General features: G+C 30.2%; 2 protein-coding genes across 2 annotated transcripts in view; both read left to right on the top strand.

The window, feature by feature from the left end:
- Positions 1-11,736, top strand: part of LOC145184288 (vascular endothelial growth factor receptor 1-like) — a 20,937-nt gene extending 9,201 nt beyond the window's left edge. The window contains exons 9-18 of the mRNA XM_090077607.1: positions 1-91; positions 4,182-4,454; positions 4,566-4,723; positions 5,376-5,526; positions 5,598-5,759; positions 5,851-6,155; positions 6,239-6,432; positions 6,715-6,958; positions 7,131-7,213; positions 10,994-11,736. The exon at positions 1-91 is cut by the window's left edge and continues 236 nt beyond it. Of these exons, the coding sequence (XP_089933733.1) occupies positions 1-91; positions 4,182-4,454; positions 4,566-4,723; positions 5,376-5,526; positions 5,598-5,759; positions 5,851-6,155; positions 6,239-6,432; positions 6,715-6,958; positions 7,131-7,213; positions 10,994-11,099 (1,767 nt within the window). The 3' untranslated portion in view covers positions 11,100-11,736. The remainder of the gene's footprint in view (positions 92-4,181; positions 4,455-4,565; positions 4,724-5,375; positions 5,527-5,597; positions 5,760-5,850; positions 6,156-6,238; positions 6,433-6,714; positions 6,959-7,130; positions 7,214-10,993) is intronic.
- A 1,405-nt stretch (positions 11,737-13,141) lies between these two features.
- LOC149891748 (uncharacterized) lies at positions 13,142-16,148 on the top strand. Its single transcript, XM_090079528.1, has one exon. The coding sequence runs from the start codon at positions 13,395-13,397 to the stop codon at positions 15,852-15,854; it is 2,460 nt and encodes an 819-aa protein (XP_089935654.1). The 5' UTR covers positions 13,142-13,394; the 3' UTR covers positions 15,855-16,148.
- The last annotated feature ends 85 nt before the right edge of the window (positions 16,149-16,233 follow it).

Here is a 16,233-nt window from a genome sequence, read left to right on the forward strand (position 1 = left end):
ATCCATCACAATAAACACCAAGGTTCAATTGAATGCATTGCTTCTAATTCAGTTGGTTTTGTAACAAAAACAATGAATCTAACTATACTAGGTACATTTTTCAATTTTATAATTTTTTTTTGTCTTAATTTACATCTGTTATTTTGCTAAGGTTTATTAACTTTATAAACAAATCTTTTGCAATTTTCTCTACAGTAGATTTAGTTGTACTATGTTTTTTTTATAGAACACTGAACTTTTTAAATTTTGTGTATTACTTTAACGTTCTTTCTTTAAATGTAATTAATTTTTCAACTGTTTAAATTCTTTAGATGTCATGCAGTTACTAACTAAATTTAAATAAGATTTATTAAGAGGAATGTACTTTTTATATCCACTCTATGAATCTGTATTTTATGTAGACTGGAGGAATATAGCTCCTTGAGTATAGTTCAACATAATTTTTAACTGTCTCTTTTGCATACTAAAAAGCATCTGTAAAGGATGCAACAGCAATTTGCTGACTAATTTTTAGAAAGGTTGTGTGACAGTTTAGTTGGCGCCTAACTATTTAGTTTTGACAATAAAGTTAATAAAAATGGTTTTGATTTTAAAAATGTAAAAATAAATGTGAAAAGAACTAAAGTGTTAAGTATGATTTATGAGGGTTTAGCTACAAGAGAATTATTCAGAATATCTGGAGTGTCTAAAAATACACTTTATAAGGTAAAAAAGCAGAATAATTCTTAAAAGGCTCAAGCGCCAGCTCCTATAAGTAAAGAAGTTGACAAAAAAGTTCACAGGATGACTTAATAAGCATGGTGAGAAAAATCCTACTTTGTCCAATAGATAGTCTGCCAAAGTGTTTGAAGTTGATAAAAGGAGCATGAGAAGAACACTGATGGCCCTTAGAATGGTTAATGTTGTCAGGTCTACCAGTCAACTTTTTTTAAATATACTCAAAGCTCTCAGAATAAAGCAATCAAAGATACTTCTGAGTCATTTAAAGTGTTATGGCCCATCAATAGTTAAAATTTTCTCAGATGAGAAGATATTCACTGTAACTGTCATTAACAGAAGAAATAATCCATTTATTGTTCAGAGCCATACCATGCATCCTCAGTCAATAATGATGCTAGGTGTTTTTTCTTCAAATGAAGAAAAATGTCCACCAATCTATATCAAAGAGAAAGAAAAAGTGAATACAGAGTTTATTTCAGCCTTTTAAAATAATGTGGCTCAAGATGGAAATATGTTCTCTGTAAGGATGGAGCTCCACTTGAATCCACTTGATTATTCAATCTGAAGTGTGTCTCAAATCAATAAGGTCATCTAGAACCTTGTTGATAATGGGGAAGTATTGTGCCATAAAACTTGGCCATTACAGTAATGCAATCTTAAAGGGACAGACTAACAAAAAGCTAGTCCAAGTCCAAATAAATTCCACTAGTAGCCCAAAACAAGAACATACTTTTAGGAGCAGAGTTCCAACCGAAATTTTTTGGAGCAGAATTCCAACCAAAATTTACAATAATTTGTTAAATTGATACAAAAAAGATGCATGGCTTGTAAAAATGCAGATATTTATAAATACTAGTTTGGATGTTTGTTGTTGCACCAATTATGATTTACAATTTTTTATTGATTTATTTTATTGAATTTAATATCATTTTAAAATATAATCGCCTGCTTTAGTGTGATACCCTGATGCAAGATTTACTGAAGAGCAATTTTTCTTAAAAATAAATAAAATTTAGGACAAAATTCACTTTAGTTTTTAATTTATAGTATTTTAAAGAAACTTTAGTCAACAAAATCATGTACCTAATTGAATAAGTAAACTTGTTTTAGTTTTGTGATTGTAACAGGTGAAAATAAGTGTTGTTACGACTTTAAAATTATAACAGGTGAAAATAAGTAGTGTTGTTACAACTTTAAAATTAATCGACTGTCGACTAAATCGATTAATATATTTTCCAAAGTTGACTAAAATCAACTAATACATTTTTAAAATTGACTAAGTCGACTAAAAGTCAATTTAGTCAAAATATTTGAATAAAAAATTTTATTGTAATCATATACTTTAACGTTGCTTGACAATTTATCTTTTAGATGCTATAAAAAAACTAGAACTTTAAGAGACTAAACAAATAAACTAGGTGTGTAATACTGTTATAATATACACATGGTGTTGTTGTATCAAGAGCGTTTTCTTTTTTCAATTTTAATTCATCTAATCTATTAGATGAATTAAAATCTATTAAACAAACAAAATAAAACGGAAATTACAATCACAAAAAAATAAAAACAAAAACACTGATGGGCATTTTACATTATTTTTCACAACAATTAAAGCGAATAATTAACAAAAAATTTTATTAATTAAAAACAGGTCAGGGTAGATGGGGCGGCTATTACTTTTTTGGGGGTGGCAGATTTGCAAAATGTTTTCGCATCCTTAATTGAATACCATAACACATTACTTAACATTTTGTTTTAAAAGCATCAACTGGTTACTATAATGAGAAAAAGGAAACACATTAATGAAGTGGTGCTACATACAGTAAGCTAAGAGTTAAGTTTATGTGATACAGCAAATTAGGTCGAATGGTCAGATATTTTAGTTCAATTAAAGTATTGGTAATTGAGGTTGAGGAATTCAAATCTGCGTATTTGGTCTCTAGGATTGGTCATTACCGCACAGGTGTTAATTTCAGGGTGGGTCATTGGATGTCTTGACAGTTTTTATAATAAAAAAGGTAGTGATGGAGCTTGTTAGGGTCCACTTTCTCATTGCTGGAGAGGATACAGAGTGTAATGTAAAACCTCTTCTTCAGCTCTTCATCAACACCTAGAATCTCTACGGACTTTTGGTATCCCCTAAAAAACCTCCAAGCAGTATTGCTATTATTGGAGTTTCCAGATCCTCCTGACTTTGGAACATTAAAATTGATACCAAGACCAACCCTCAGTGCTACTTGAATCTGTTTTTTTTTTGAGCTTTAGTAGTTCCTTATTTCCTTCCTTAGCCTGCCACTTCTTAAAATTCAACGTAGCCTGTTGGATATGTGAATGAAACACTCCATTCTTCTTATCCACAAATGAAAGGTGGACAGGCCATGTTTAAATCTAATATCTGAAAGATCTGCCACAATTCTATAAACCTTCTCCAGGTCATTCAGGTTGGAGCTGCTCAGGCAGCAGATGCTGCAACTAGTAGTTGCATCAATCACTGCACTAAGAATGATGGCAACATTTTCATCAACCATGGTTTCCTCCAGCTCATGGTAGATCATGAATCTATCCAACCTTAAAGGGAGAGCCTAGAACTCCTTGAAAATGCCATACTCCTCTACCATGACATCTTTGCTCTCCTTTATGTATTGAAACATGATTGGTCTGCAATAGAGTGTGGAGGAGAGTTTTGGGTTTGTCCAGACAATGTCATCTGATAGATCTGTAAGGGAACCAGGCAGGTGAGGAACAAGGACTCTTTTAGTGCTATGCTGGCTAGCTCCACATCCTCAGATACCATCTGTTTATTATCTGTTTTTAATCACATTAAAAACAAATTATAACTATATTATGATTTACTTCCTTCATTAACTTCCATCTTCACCTCTGGCTCCAGCTCTTCTAGCAACCAGTACCGATTTTCCATAAAAAACTTCTCCCTCTTCCTACCAGATTTGGTCCAACAACAATTGAACCTCTTCAGCCAAATCTTCACAACCTCTTGCCCAGGTCCAATGTCCTCCAATGTCCTGGTTTTGGGGGTTTTTTGCTCACCCCTAGCCCACTGTTGCATGGCTCAATCTTTATAAATAATATATTTTTAAAAGATAAACTACATATAAAGACTTCTCTTTAGTCGTTGGTTAACATCATAACATTATCAAAGATTAATAAAAATTAAATTAAGTTAAAAAATAGAAATAAGGATGTTAGGATGATAAACCAACTAAATCGACTTTTAGTCGACTAGTAGGAAATTCATAGTCAATTAAATCGACTATTCGATTTTTCAAAGTTGACTAATTTCGACTTTCGACTATTCAACTTTTAGTTGATTAAGTCGAAGTCGATAACAATACTAAAAATAAGTTTATCAGTTAGATTAAACATTTTTTTAAATTTTATTACTGTTCACTGAACTACAAAAGTTTTTTAAATACGAACCAATTTTTCAAGTGTCTGTTTAGCTAAACCACGTATTCTTGAATGGAGACATGAAATCACAATGTTCGCCACAACTTCTTCTGAACTTAAGTGTGTCTCAGATGCAAATCCACCTGCAAATGTCACATGGTTTAAATGGGATTCCAATAAAACGCAGCATCTTAGCTCTCAAATGGGCACAAATCAATATTCTATCGCTAATGTTAATAGTAGAGATTCTGGTACATATAAATGCAGAGCCGTAAACAAACTGGGAAGTTCTGAATATGTTGTAAGGGTAACTGTTAAAAATTCAGGTTAGATTATTGTTCTGATTTATGAATGTTAAATAAAATGTTGCTTATGAATATTTATGTTAAATTTTTGTATAACATAAATCTTTAAGAAGAATGCTTAATATGTTTCAGCTGCTATTTATTCTGGTGCAATCAAAAAAGATACCATTCTTGCTGTTCTTGTTCCTGCAGTTATTGTCTTACTTGTGGCTCTTATTGCTATTTTCTTGTATAAAAGACACTTAAAGCATAAATATGCACGATATCTTGCTCCTGACAAAGAATTTGTTGTAAGTAAGAATTCTGAAAAAGCAAATGTGTAATATAATATACCAACAATATTGATTTTTCTTCATCAACAGTAAGTTTTTAACTGTAGCATAATATACATTTCTACACTGGGGTTACAGTTACCTTTTTGACTTTTTGTAAAATAATTTATTTCCTGGTCAATGAACCTTTGCTCAAAAGTAAAATAAAAAGTTTTAATTCTTTTTTGTTTTTTAAAATATAGTTTAGTTAGACAACACTTCATGCTTGTAAAGCTGATAAACATATAACTGATATGTAATTGATAAGTTCGTAATTTTGTAACTTATCTGATTTTGTAAACTATATAAAAAACTAATAAATGCTTCAAAAAATCCTATTTGTAATCATAATTGAAAAATAATGCTTCTGTTTTGATTATTTGTACCTTAATAAGTAAATTTGAATTTTAGGTTTGTAGTGACCTTTCATAAACTAAATCAAAAGCCTCTTTCTCATTACATAGATTTTGATTTATGACACAGAAATATCAAGTTACAAAATCAGTTTATAACATCAATTTATGATTCAGGAGCATGTGTTTACAAAAAAACCATGACCATAATACAAATGTATCAGTGTTATGGCAGAGTTACAGGTTTGTATTTTAATTTTTTTATTAACATTTTTCAGATTGATCCTGATCGCACTATATTTGAACAGAGTAGCGAGTTGCCTTATGACATGGCTTGGGAGTTTCCCAGAGAAAAGCTTACATTTATAAAAGCATTAGGTTCTGGAGCATTTGGCCAAGTATGGCTAGCTGAAGCTGAGGGAATTCACAGTAAGAATTAAAATTTAAAATTTTTGTTTGTTTGTTTAATGTTCTCTATCAATTTTATTTTTAATTCTTAGATTTTAGACCTCGTGATAATAGTCAAAATGCTGTCAAATTAAGAAAGCAACTGCGAAAGCAAACAAAGCGGTACCATTCATTATCTATTCGATACAAAAAGCAGCATGAAGTTTGTAATGTAGAGTTAGAAAAGACTATGGTAGCTGTTAAAACATTGAAAGGTTAGTATGTAAATTAATATTCTACAATTTATTTACTTTTAATTATTATAAAATTTGAATTCTTATTGTTTCCTGTTTTTATCTATTTCAGATGGAGCTTCTGAAGCAGAGTATAAAGATTTGGCTTCTGAATTAAAAATTCTAATACACCTGGGAGAGCACAAAAACATTGTCAATTTACTGGGTGCATGTACAACCAAAGGCGAAAAGCTGCATGTTATTCTAGAATGTTGTCCAGGGGGTGATTTGTTGAGTTTCTTAAGATCTAAAAAACAAACCTACCAACCAGTTTGGTTTAAAAAAGAAACAGATATGAAAAATGAGTTTACGTATATTGATATGGTGATGATAGCTTATCAAGTTGCACAGGGTATGGACTTCTTGCAATCTAGAAAGGTAACAAATATTTTTGCAGCATATTTTTAGTATGATTATTCTCTTGCTTTAATAGTAAACATACTATCTATTAATTGTTTCAGTGTGTCCATCGTGATTTAGCTGCTAGAAATATACTCATTGGCATTGACTTCGTAATGAAAGTGGCTGACTTTGGTTTGGCACGTGATATTTACAAAAATGAAGTCTATATGAAAGACTCCCAAGGTTTAGTCCCTGTCAAGTGGATGGCACCAGAATCTTTGTTTGATAAAATTTATACCAGCAGCAGTGATGTGTAAATTCTATAGTTTTTTATTGAAAAATATACTTTTTTTAATTTTTGCTATTTAATGCCTACATTTTTCCTTTTTAATGGTATGGAAATATGTGGACCTTAAATCTAATAGTAATAGAATGTAAAACAGATATGTTAATGATGAAATTAATTTCTCAAAATTTTTTAAAATTTATTACATGGTAAAACTAATAAACCAAATATACATAAAGTATAGAAATTTAACAAAATTAGGCAAAATAAGAAACAAATAATTTTTAAAGAAATGTTGATTTATTGTAGCTGGTCATATGGAGTCCTTTTATGGGAAATCTTTTCTCTTGGCACATCACCATATCCTGGTTTGCCTCTGGAAGAATTGTTTTCTTTCTTAGAAGATGGACGTAGAATGGAATGTCCAGAATTTTGTCCAGAATCTGTATATGAAATAATGCTGAATTGCTGGCGAAAAAGTCCTTATGACAGACCATTATTCTTACATATTGCAGAATGTCTAAGTAATGTCCTGCGGCAAAATGTATCAAAGGTAGAATCCATTAAAATTGTGCTTTTTGTTTTTATTTCTTCTTGGATTAATAATTTCTAAAGTAAAACCATAATGCAACTGGAGCTAAAAATTATTCAAAAAAACAGCTATTAAACTTTAAATCAGTGTTTGCTTATTTTTTTGTGTTATTGCAATGTTTTATCTGATATAGGATAACGACTATCTGACTTTAGAAGATGAAAGACGCAACAATGACTATTTACTTGCAAATGAATTTCCCCATAAAGAAAGAAGGTTATTAACATTTACTATGAGATGTTTCTTTCTTTTGTTGCTTTTCTTTAAAACTGTTCTCATAAAATAGAGAGTTTACAAGAAACTTATTAAATAAGTTTCTTGTAAACTCTCTATTTTATTCATTTAAATCAATTGATCAGGTACTAATTGCAAACAAAAAAAAAACAACAACAAGATTTTGTGCTTATCTTGTTAAAATTAAAATTTGAAATATGTAGCTTATATATCTTCTATATACAGAAGTAATAAGAGTTTAAAAAATGACTCTATAGGAGTGCATTCAAAAGTTTGAAATTCTGTGGTTATTTTGTAATGAATACACAAGAGAAAACACCTGAGAGTAGTGAGAATTATGAATGAAGTAATTTCATCAGAGCCATTCAACTTTATCAGAATTGTAAATTAGCAAAAAATTACAAAAAAATATTTACTGATGTTTCGGTCATAAATTCAAAAAAGTCAAAAGTAAAATAAATATTCCATAAGCAGAAAAAGCAGCTTAACATTAGGAGAACATGAAGACAAATAAATAAAATTAAGTGGATATAATATGAATATAGATATATTGTATAAATGAATGACCAAACTAGAATAAAACCAATAATTATAATAGTTGAGAAATGAACTTACATAAAAGGAAAGTTGTAGCAGTTAACATTGCTGTAAGAAGATATAAAATAAGATATATAAAGTAAGGTTGTATATAGGGATGGCAAAATCACGGACATTCTCAATTTCGGGACTGAGAAATTTATCCCCGGGAAATCCCAGGGTTAAATGGAAAACAGAAACAATTATTGGCGGTAAAGTATGTGAAGAACAAATTTTTAAGTACTCATCAAGTACTGAAAAATGATTAATTTATTGATGATATAATTATATTATCAATAAATTGATCATTTTTTAGTTAACTAAAATAGTTCATCTACTAACGAACCTAAGTAATTTAAATTATAAAATAGTACATTAAAAAGATAGCACAATGTAAATAAAAGTAATAATTAAAAATTATATGAATATACATAATTAAAAACAGTATGAATATACATGATTTATATCTATTTTTGAAAGTACTACCTTAAAAAACTAAAAGCGTCAATCATTTCGTCTTTTAATCGAGTTCGATTTTTTGAGCATAAAAACCCGGCAGCTGAGAATGCTCGTTTGGACTCCACACTTGTTTGTCGTATAGATTATATATAATCATATGCTTTTTGAAGGTGATCACCTCTTGTGGCGCCACTTTAAAATAACGACATTTCCTTTTTGAATTTTAGAAGTTTACTTTCTACCCTTATAGGTATAATCTTTTTTCCATAACTTCATTTAATTCTTCACTAATAGTTTTGATCTTATTATCACACTCCTTGCTTGATAAAGCCTCGCTCAGTTGAACATCACTATCACTATTCACGTCTGCTGATGTAGTTATCGGCGCTTTATGTTTGTTATAACTTTTTTATTTTGGGCACTTGTGTTTGGTACAAAAATATCTGGGATTTTCGATGAAGTAACTTGGGCATTATGAAGATAATAAACTATGCTGCTTAATGGTGCTCTCTCTTTAATTCGGTGACTCAAGGCGGCATACAATTTTTCGATTTTGGATTGTTTTTTTTTTTTTGGTCAACATAAAACAACAACAATCAGAAATCGGAAAATTGTATGCCGCCTTGAGTCACCTTGACCAAAATAAAACAATAAATGCAATGCTGTAGTTAAAGTTGCGTCTCGTCGACAAAGTGCTTCCACAGCTTCTTTAACAGGAGTCAAAAGTTCTACTAAATCTGATATGGTTCGATATTTGTTTTCGTTCATCTTAATTCAATCATCAAAATTGGAATTCAATTTAAAATCTAGAAATGCCTTTTTAACACAATAATTCAACTGGTTAAATCATTCAAGCATAAGTAACAAACTGTGCTCCATCGGGTTTTGAAATCATGATTTAATGGATGACCTCTCCAAACTCAATTTTTACGTACTTTTGTAAATAATTTTCATTTTTGTTGGGGACTTTTTAAACATTTTTACAATTTTCCTGACATTTTTTATAAGTCCAATAATTTGATGTCTAATTGTAGTTGGATGGAGCAAAGTAATAAAATAAAGTAATAAAAATGTTTAATTGATTAAAAATCAATCGTTCGAATCTCGAGTACAATCTTCCTCTTCATAAACGTATTCACTATTATAATCATCATCTTTGTCTTCATGATTGTTGTTATTTAAATTTGCAAAAACAGTGTTCTCATCACTAATCTTTCATTCCAAGTGACTGGCGTCTTTTTTGTAAAGAACTAATATAACTACCAGCTGTAGAGCGTGGGCATAGACCTTAAAACGTGAATCAAAACTAAATTCCAATAGTTTTTCAACTCATGTACATTCACATTCATATATCTGCAGTTTCCAAAAGAAGTCCACTCAACAAGTGTTTAGGAAAACTTAGAGCCTTTTGATATTTGACTACATAATGAAGAAGTTTAACTACATGATGAAGAAATTTAACAGTTTATAAGTGCATGCTAAACATCATCATCAGAAACAACTTCATCAGAAAGTCTCTTTATGTTGTGTTTTCCTCAACACAACATGAAGTGACCTTTGGAAGTATTGTTTTTGTTTCCTAAAATCTAAAAAACTCTGGAAAGAAGTTAAGCGGCATCATCAGCATATCCAGCTATACAAGCTGGATATGCTGATGATGCCGCTTAACTTAAAAATACTTCTCTTTCCTATGTCCTACACAGCTCAATTTGCTCAATCATGCAATTATAGGTTTTTATTTTATCTGTAAAATTCATCATTTTTTTCTCCTCCAGACTTTTTTCTGTAATATAATAGTTGTACAATAAAAGTAATAGTTGTACGAAAAGAATTCTGCTGCTGATGCATAAAAACTGATGATTACAATTGCACCGCACCGTTTCCAAAGAAGAAAAAAAACAATGTTAATAACAAAGCATTTAACTTAAAATGGTACTCAGTAAAGTTAATTTAAAACAACGGAAGCATTAGAAAGTTGATAAAAAAAATTCAAAGAAAAAAAACACTCGTCAAATTTATGTCAATAACCGAATGAAATGATATTTTAATTAATATGTGTTTATTTCTGCTGATAAACACGTGTTGATCATTACGATAATCTTTTAAAATGTATTTTGGCTCACTCTGTCCTAGTGTGCAATGTAGTAAAATCGATGCAAGAAAGATGTGCAGTTAACAAAATGCACTTTATAGCTGTTTTAAATACTTTTTTTAAAAATGACCACCACGCTGCTTGTTCGTGATTTTTTGATATTAACGCGTTTAAATTGGTTTATCGTGATTTTTTATTGCTTTATTTTATTACTTTGTTCCGTCCAATTTTTTGTAATGAAATGATTTATTTTGATGTTTTAATGTATTAGTCTAAGTATAATTTTTAATTTCGAACAGCTACTACCAGAATGTATTGTGGTTTTGAATTGAAAGATGCGAATTCTAAAGTTTTCTGTTAATTAACTAGTTCTGTTAATCAGTAGTTGTTACGAATATTTCAGTAAAAGAAACTGTAATTTTGAACATTTCTAACTGGCAAATCGTGAAAACACAAAACACAAAATTTTGCTGCAGTATTCTGATAAAAACGAGTGAAAATTTATAACTTTTTTTCAGTGTACTTATAATATATCTTACTTTTAAAGAAAAAACATCAAAATGGTTTCTAGTTTATAATAAAATCATTCGTTCTGAGTTTTTTTTATGTTAAAAAAAAAAAAGCATTATTTTTAGTTTCCCTGAAAATGATGAAGATGAAGCAGATTTGGCATTAGTAAAGACACCGTTGATTTCTGGCCCTGGTTGTCACTCTAAAGAGCAGTACAACACTCCGCTTTAAACGCACTCAAAGAACTGGTTTTTTATTTCTTGAGAACAGGGGATTTTGAACCAATACAAAGAAACAACTTCAGATGCAACTACAACAAACGAAACACAAATATTTTTAGCGCAGCATTTTAGTTCCTTGAAATAAGTCATGAAATCCTCTGCTTAAAAAGCATGTCTAGATCTTGATTTTGCAAAAAAAAATTGCCGATTAGTATTTAGTTAAATATTTATTTCAATTAAACACGTTCATCGAAGCTATTTATTTTGCCATTTTTTTATGTATATATATTAAATATTTTCTGGATTGTTCGCACTTTCTGAAAGATACTTAAAAAATTTCAGAAAAACTGAAGCGAAAATAAAGCGCTTTACTTTCCATAGAACTTTACATTGAAACGATTGGTGAGAGAATGTTCACCCGCGCACAATATTTTTTTATTTCGATAAATTAGAATTTATTGCAGCTTTCTGACCAGAATGAAACTTCTATTTTTATTTTTTGAAAAGTTCTGTCGAGACTTGTAACCTTTTTAATTTTTATGTTTATTATTATTTTTTTTTTTGAAAGACTTTAATTTTTTAAAATGTATATGTAGTTTATATTTTTATTAGTTAAAAAAGCAACATGTCAGACTACGAGCTTTAAACGACGTATTTTTTTCTTACCTGGCTATTGGTCATAACCAAAATGCTGAATTATGTAAATTATTCAGCATAATTTATGTGAATTATTCAGCATATTTTAATCTCATGATTTATCGTATTCTAGATTAAAATAAAAATTTTAATTTATAGATTTTATATATAGATTGATAATGTATAAAATATAAAATGCAATGTATATATGTATATAATTTGCATACTTCAAATATAGTACAATAGTATTGGCCTTGTCTCAATGCAGCAGAGGTGGTAGGAATATTAAATGGTGCCCCGGGTGGCTGAAACTAATAATTTGTTACGGTTTTTTACTCTATTTTGAAACACGTAATCGGATTTATTAGCGAGTGGAATTTTTTGCAATTCGCTTAATTAAGCGTTTCGAAGTTATATTACTTCGAAATTTAACTTCCGAAACAGCTTAAATAAAAAGCAGTTGTCTCAAATCCAAATATGACTTTCTTAATTACTTACCTAATCACCTTGACGAGTTTTTAAAAGTTAAGATTCAATGTTTCTTATATTAATCCAATTTCACTAAGAAAATTTCCAAATTAAAGCATTTAAAAAATCAAGTCTGAAGTAAGCAAATGAGGTTCAAGCTGATATTTTCTAAAATAATTGCCTCCTGACATCAGACATGAAATACAAAGTAGGAACAAAATAAAATCATTACAAAATTAAAAAATTTACGGTGGTGGAGTTCTTATGTTAAAAGAAGCATAGTTCTCCTATGTCAGATTGGATAAGAAGAAATTCATTTTTATATGTGCATTTGGAAATCGTTTCGTTCTTTTTGTTCAGTATGTTTCTGTGCTTGTACATTTTAATTTCAAAACGATACCGAGCTATCAAAAAAAAGTTTACAATTCAGCAGAACAGAATTGAATGATGGCTGGACTTACTGTTTTGAACCTCTGGAGTCAAGGAATGGCAGAAGGAGGCGAGGGTAGCCTTCCGGTTAACGCCCTCTCGCAGAACTTTTTTTTATACAGTTCTTCGAGCAGTTTTGTTTATATAGTAAATGACCAGGGTATAAGTTAATGTCTATTGAATCATTTCTTTGCTGTTGTTATGTTACTTTAGTTTATTCCAAGTCTAAGACTAAAGACAAATATATTTCAAATCAAATCTGCACAAATGTAATGTACCCGACAGAATAACATTATACAAAGTGTGTCCTAAAATGAAGTTTCAAGGGAGAGAAAAAAGTTATTGATTAAATTTAATTATTTAGATTGATTTACAAATTCCTTACTTAAATAACTGTTTTAATAATTCTTTTAATTTTGAACTCAGCTTTAATCAATCTGTGCGCCTTAATTCTTTTTTTAAAGAAGATCTCTGCCTTTTAAAACGCTCGTTTGGGTGTTACCATGGCCTTCTATAATAACAGGCCTTGACATCACGCAAAAAAGTTGTTTGACTGAAGGCCGATTTATAATACTCCTTTTACATTTTGATTTTTTACTTTAAGCGAAGTCTGCATTGCGCCTTTTTTTTGTAATTTATGAAATTCTATTGGTTAATAAGTTATATAAAGCAACTTTAGGACGTAACAGCTAACTGTAAACTGTAATAACAAACAGTTTATAAGGTTGTATTAATATTGTCGAATTAATAAGTTATTTTACCAGTTTAAAAAATGCCTTTAAAATGTTGTGTACCGCTCTGCAAGTCGAACTATCACTCAACTGAAACGAAAATCTCGATTTATAAGTTTCCAAAGGATCCAGAGGAAAGGAAAAGATGGAGTGATGCAATCCCAAGAGCAAATTTTATTGTCACTGACTACACAGCAGTATGTCGACTGCATTGGCCAGATGATGCACCTTTTGTAACTAAATATGGAAAACAACGACCGTTAAACTCACCATCTATCTTTAAAAAAATACCATCAAGTTGTTTACCAACACCACCAAACAAAGCACGAAAAACCATGGCAGCAAGCGGATTTCGAAATGTTTTACCAGATGAGTTAAATGTCTTTCTAAAAGATGATACACTTGTATTTGATGATATTCAATCTATGTTCATTAATAGCAATGATTGTATTGTTTTTCAGCTCAATGAAAAAAGTTTACACATACAGTCAAAAATTTTCAAACTTGGTGTTCCTTTATTTCTTATGGAAATTTTTGATGATTTTTCGTTTGTTGCTTATCACAATGGCACCACTTGTAATATTTCATCTTTAACTACAAACAGGTTAACATTAATAAAAACAAAATCTGCTTTATTTGAAGCAATTAGATTTTTAAAGTCTAAAGAAAGTTCTCACCAGTCTAATGTTCTATTTGAGCACCTTAGTGCCATGAGAAAGGTTAATGTAGGTGAAATTTTATATACCCCAGATATTATATGTAGGGCATATGAATATTTTGCAATGCGACGAAGTTTGTATGACCGTTTGTGCATTGACTACAAGTTGCCAAGTATTCGAACTCTAACACGGCTGACCTCAAAAATTAGCTCAATGGATGACTTAAACTTCATAAACAGTATTCTTATGAATACAGATCCAATGAAAAGAACTTGTATTCTTTTAATTGATGAAGTATATGTTAAAGCTTCACTTCTTTATCAAAGAGGTACTTTGTTTGGTCATGCAGTAAATCACCCTGAAAAGTTGGCTACAACAATTTTATCATTTATGATAAAATGTCTTTTTGGAGGTCCAGAATTTATATGTAGAGCTCAACCTGTTGCAACTCTTTCAGCTGAATTTCAATTTGCACAATGTCAACCAATTGTTGATACAATAAATAATATTGATAATGGTAGGGCATTAGCAATAATAACTGATGGTAACCGAATAAATCAGCGATTTTTTAAAACATTTAAAACAGTTGAAAGTAAAACATGGTTATCAACATCAGGTACATTTTTATTATATGATTATGTGCATCTTTTAAAATCTATACGAAACAATTGGTTAACAGAAAAGACTGGTCAGCTTCAATTTTTGCATAATGGAGCACTTTTCTTGGCTAAGTGGAGTGATTTAGAAATGTTATATAAAGCTGAGTGCAATAGTCTTTTTAAACTTTCTAGACTTACAGCTAAATCAGTTTATCCAAAACCAATAGAGAGACAGTCTGTAAAGTTGTGTTTGTGTGTTTTTTGTGAAGAAACAGTTGCTGCTTTTAGAACACACCCAGACATTGAAAATAAAGCTTTTGAAAGTACTGCCATATTTATAGAAAAAGTTATTTCTTTTTGGAGTGTTGTCAATGTCAAAGTACCTGGTGCTAGCATTCGCTTTAGAAATGAATTGTGTGGTGAAATCCACTCAGTTGATGATCCACAGTTACAAATACTACATGAAACTGCTGAACTGTCAAATTTTATGAAGCCTTCTGGTAAACGAGTCAAACAGCTTTCACAAGATACCAGTATAGCAATTGCACATACATGCTATGGCTTAATTGATTTAGTGAAAACGTTGTTAAGTAATGGAGCCAAATATGTTTTGTTAGGTTGGTTTTCAACAGATCCAATTGAAAAAGCTTTTTCTAAGCTTCGACAGGGATCAGGAGGGACCTATTTTGTAAATGCTAAATCTGTAATTGAAAAAATACATATTCAACATACCAAATTGTCTTTAAAACTAGATATTGTTGTAGATGGCATTGATGGTCATACTTGTGACATATGTTGCAGAGATACTTCTACTGATGAAAAAGAATTGCTGGATAATTTGCATAATCTTGAAAGCTCAGTTAATCAGTCAACATTAATAGCTATAGTTTACATGGCTGGCTATGTGCAAAAAAGTGAAATAAAAATTTATGATGATACAACAAATTATTATTACAAATATGGAAATTATCTGAATAGTCTAAACAGGGGTGGACTTCAAATCCCTACTGATACTCTTGTCCAATGGTCATTATTTTGCTTTCTATTTTTTCAAGGTGCCACTGGGCCTTTTTGCAGGACTTTTTGTATTACTCAGTTTCAGTTTATAGCAGCTAAGTATGGACTTAAAATAACAAAAAAGCAATGCAGAGTATATTCCAATATTTTGCTAAAGAATCATGCACTTATCACCACTCCTAGTAGTAACAGAGAGTCAAGGATGAAAATACTGAAGTTATCGTAATTTTTGTGAATTTTTAGTTTTAAATTTTTAAAATTTTTTTGTTACACTTTTTATCTTCTTTTTTTTTAAAGCTTATATATGTATATACACACACACACACACACACACACACACACACACACACACACACACACACACACACACACACACACACACAACACACATAAAAAGATTGTTTTTGTTGGATGGATTTTTTGTTGATCATTTTCATCGTTATATTTAAGTTTTTAGTTATCCATACTTTTTGTTAATTACAGAATTGTATTTAAAGAAAATAATTACCAACGGGTTTTATTTTTGTTTATGTTTTTAGTCTTCAAATCGTGTTAATTATAACATTGTTATTATTCTGGCAACGCGAAATACCGTAAAATATATC

This window comes from Hydra viridissima, unplaced genomic scaffold (genome assembly GCF_058129835.1).
Source record: "Hydra viridissima isolate aposymbiotic clone 2 unplaced genomic scaffold, HvirCarnegie_v1 scaffold_2, whole genome shotgun sequence".
NCBI lineage: Eukaryota > Metazoa > Cnidaria > Hydrozoa > Anthoathecata > Hydridae > Hydra > Hydra viridissima.